The sequence below is a fragment of the Aptenodytes forsteri genome, unplaced genomic scaffold (genome assembly GCF_000699145.1).
Source record: "Aptenodytes forsteri isolate BGI_AS27 unplaced genomic scaffold, ASM69914v1 Scaffold209, whole genome shotgun sequence".
Taxonomy (NCBI): Eukaryota; Metazoa; Chordata; class Aves; order Sphenisciformes; family Spheniscidae; genus Aptenodytes; species Aptenodytes forsteri.
The window spans coordinates 227,424-230,917 of NW_008795034.1; the positions used below are offsets into that span (position 1 = coordinate 227,424).

The following is a 3,494-nucleotide window of genomic DNA, read 5'->3' on the forward strand; positions in this document are numbered from 1 at the left end:
TGGTCCCCAGAGCCTCTCGAGGTGGTGGGACCCCACAGACCTGGGAGCAGCAGGTGAACCAGAGGGCCTGGTGTTTGGTGGAGGAGTCAGAGCAAGCAGCAGGCGCTGGCCCCAAAGGATACTATCCAGAACTTCCAGTTCTGCAGCGTGGAGGAGCGGACGTACTCGTCGAACATGCTGCGCATCTGGTCGAAGCGCTGGCGCGTGATGGGCACCCCCGTGGCCGGCAGCTGCTCCTGGCACAGGCTGTGGGGCGCAAGCAGTGCTGTGGGTCCATGTTCAGGAGGCTGGGAGCCGCGGGGGCCGCCCCATGGGGAGAGGCTCTGGCAGGACCTCAGCTCTCAGCAGGGGTGGCCAGGCAGTGTCCACCTCCCAGGGCGACTGTGGGGCACGGCCCCATGCTCTGGTCCCACACAGCACTGCCTCTTCAGCATCCCCCCCCTCCGAAACAGGGTTTGAGAGGGAATGGAGTCAAATGCAGGTCCTGGGAGATGCTCCGAAGACCTGCTGTGTCCTGCTGCCTCCCCGGTGCTGCCGCTTGCCCTGCCTGGCTACCCCAATGCAGGCATTGGCTCCCTCCCACCTCCCCCAGCCATGCCCCTCTTACTTGATGGAGCCATTGAGCTCCTCGATCTGCTCCCGCAGCCGCTGCGCCTCGTCCTGCAGGGCTGCCCGCTCCTGCTGCAGCTTGCAGATGTACTCGGCTGTCTTCTGCAAAGTGGTGGCCTTGCTGACCTGTGGGGGCCACAGGGTGAGACGTCGAAGGAAGCCCCCCCCCCAGGGTGGGCAGGGCGTGGGGCACCCGGCGCTTCGTGCAGCGGGGCTGGCTGCGCGCGGTGCCATGTTCCCTTGGCAGCTTCTGCCACAGGCTCCAGAGCCCAGACCACCCTGGCACGGCTGCACCACGCGAGCCTCCATGTGCCTGGTGCGGGCTTGCAGCCTCCTGCCCCACAGGCTGGGGTGCAGGGCAGGAGCCCCGTGCACGGGGGCAGACCAGGGATGCAGCATCCCCAGGTGACACACCATGTCCCTGCGTGCCCAGGGTCGGTCCACACAGCCCTGGGCGCTCACCTTGATGCTGGGCTGGGCGCTCAGCGTGCTCACCAGGCTGTGCAGCGTGTCGAAGCCCAGCTTGATGTTGAAGCGTCTCTTCTGCTCGGCGGAGATGTGCGTGATGCGGCGGCTCTCCATCTGTGGGCAAGCGCTGTCAGGCACCTCCTGGCAGTGGGGACAGCCCTGGGCCACCTGCCCCATCGGGGACGGGCTGGCCCAAAGCACACAGCAAGGGTGGGGGGTGGAGTTTGGGGGGCAGCAGGAAAGAGACATGGCAGCATATGGAGACGGTGCCCCCATAGCAAAGGCGGCGCTTGCTCCTGCTGTACCTTGCTGGACTCAGGCCTGCCCCGACGGGACACGGGGTGGTGCAGGGAGATGCCAGCACCCAGCCTCACAGCAGGTCCCGGGGAAGCCTGGCTGGGCTTGGGCCAGTCGCTGCCTGGAAAAGGAAAGGCGGTGCTCTGGGGAGAGGGGCGGCAGCAGCAGCAGCCCCTCGTGACGGGCTGAGAGCAGGGTCCCGCGCTGGGACGGGCAGAGGGGAGCAGGCTGCAGCGCTACCCCGGCCCTGGGGCAGCCACCCCGCTCAGCTGATGGGGATGCTCCAGTCCAGCATCCGACCACATCTTATTGCTTTGTCTTATCCCAAATCCCACTCATTTTACAACTGCTCAGAAATGGGAACATTTGGGATGTGACATTTTAAATTCGTGGCGTTTCTTGGGGTGGAAATCACCAGGAGAGAGTCCTGAGGGCAGGAAGGCCGTGGTCTGCAGCACCAAACTGAAACTGGGAACGACACCACAGCCTGGTTTCCAGCCACCGCTCTGGTTTCTGCGGGTGAAAGCAAGGTGCTTTCCACTTGAAAACCAAGATCTGGGTTTTCAAAACCACAGTCTGACATTTTGCTCCTTTTTGTCTTTTCCTGTTTCTGCTTTTGCCCCTGTAGAAGGAGGCAGGTGAAGGGGCTGTGCCCTCTCCCGCAGAAAGAAATCATCCGTGCTCAGCTGGGTAAATGTAAATAGCTGGGATTGAAGCCGAAATGAAACATTCCCACAATATTTGGTTCAAGCTCCCTGCAGGAAACGCAGTGTCCTGTGGAGCTCCTTGGGGTGCCCCAGACTCACCGCAAGCCGATGTGGGGGACAGCCGTTCTGCCTTGGGGACCAGCGGTGGGCCCGGCTGGGTGCCCGCCAGCGGCACCGGCACTGCTTGGGAAGGGCTGGAGCCAGGAGCCAGTCCTGGGCTCAGCTGGGCCATTCTGGAGAGGAAGGTGTCGGGGACGTCGGGGACAGCACTCTGCTGCTGAGAGAAGGCAGAGGGAAGTGGGAGGTTGTGGGGCCACCGCCCCATGCACGCTGGGGACCAGGCCTTCCCCTTTGGTCGGTCGGTGCCTGGGCACTGACAGCCGAATGCCCGCGTGGGGAGCGGGGAGGTAGACGTGCAGCCCCATCCCCATGGGGCATCCCACCATCTGCAGGGGCAGCCCCAGTCCCATCACCCCAGGGCAGCATCTCCAGGAAAGGGGCCCTGCAAGTGGGGTGTTTCCCACCTCTGCCCTGCTTCTTTTATGGGAGAAAACACTCAGGTGACTCCTGCCACCCCATCCACGTGCCCCGTGCCTGTCCAGCCCCATATTGCAACGGGTGACCCCACAGAGTCCCATCTCCCCACCTGCCCCATCTCTACCCCTGCCCCAGCAACCAGCAGAAGGCACTTCCTGACCCGGGGGGACAATTCCCAACCCGGGGCGTAGGCGAGTGCTTACCGGGGAGACAGGGGATGCGGGCATGAGTCCTGCGCCCATCAGGCGTGGGGCATCCAGGGCTGGCTCCTGCTTGGCTGCAAGAAGGCAGGGAGCAGAAGGGTGCTGCTGCGTGAGGGTGTCGGGGCTTGGGTGACCTTTCCTGCCCCACTGGACAGCCAGCCCCCAGCACTGGCGTTGCTGCAGCCCCTTCCCTGCCCGTCTACCCCAGGGAAGGGTGAAGCAGCCCCTGGAGAGAGGTGCCTTTGCTCCCCGCAGCGGGGACGTCCTTGGGAGCCTTGGTGCAGGCAGAGACCCCCAGCCCCTCCCCAGCCCAGCATGGGGCTAGACATGACACCTTCTGTGGGACCTGTCCCATCGCATGCATGGGTTGGTCAGGACACTGGTGACCCCTCAGCCCATCTGTGGAGGGCCGCGGAGACCAGGCTGGGGACACGAGGACTTCGCAGCGGTGCCTGTGGCCAAGCCCTGGGTCCGCCTGGGCCCCATCTCCCTCCCCGGGGGCTGCTGGAGCCGGGGGGGGTTCCCCCGGGCACAGCTTCGCTTCTGGGTTTGGTGCTGCTCTGCCGTGGGGACAGCCATGCTCCCTGCCCAGCATCCCCAGCATCCCAACCCCGGGGGGAAAGCGGGGTCCCCCCTCCGATGCCCCCCATAGCATCCCCCCTGCCACCGGCTC

General features: G+C 64.9%; 1 protein-coding gene across 1 annotated transcript in view; it reads right to left on the reverse strand.

The window, feature by feature from the left end:
* Positions 1 to 86: 86 nt before the first annotated feature.
* MLXIPL (MLX interacting protein like) overlaps positions 87 to 3,494 on the reverse strand; it is a 20,513-nt gene continuing 17,105 nt past the window's right edge. Inside the window, exons 10-15 of the mRNA XM_019471290.1 lie at positions 2,822 to 3,020; positions 2,181 to 2,355; positions 1,383 to 1,495; positions 1,072 to 1,191; positions 608 to 735; positions 87 to 246 (exon numbers count right to left, since the gene is read on the reverse strand). Coding sequence (XP_019326835.1) covers positions 87 to 246; positions 608 to 735; positions 1,072 to 1,191; positions 1,383 to 1,495; positions 2,181 to 2,355; positions 2,822 to 3,020 — 895 coding nt within the window. The remainder of the gene's footprint in view (positions 247 to 607; positions 736 to 1,071; positions 1,192 to 1,382; positions 1,496 to 2,180; positions 2,356 to 2,821; positions 3,021 to 3,494) is intronic.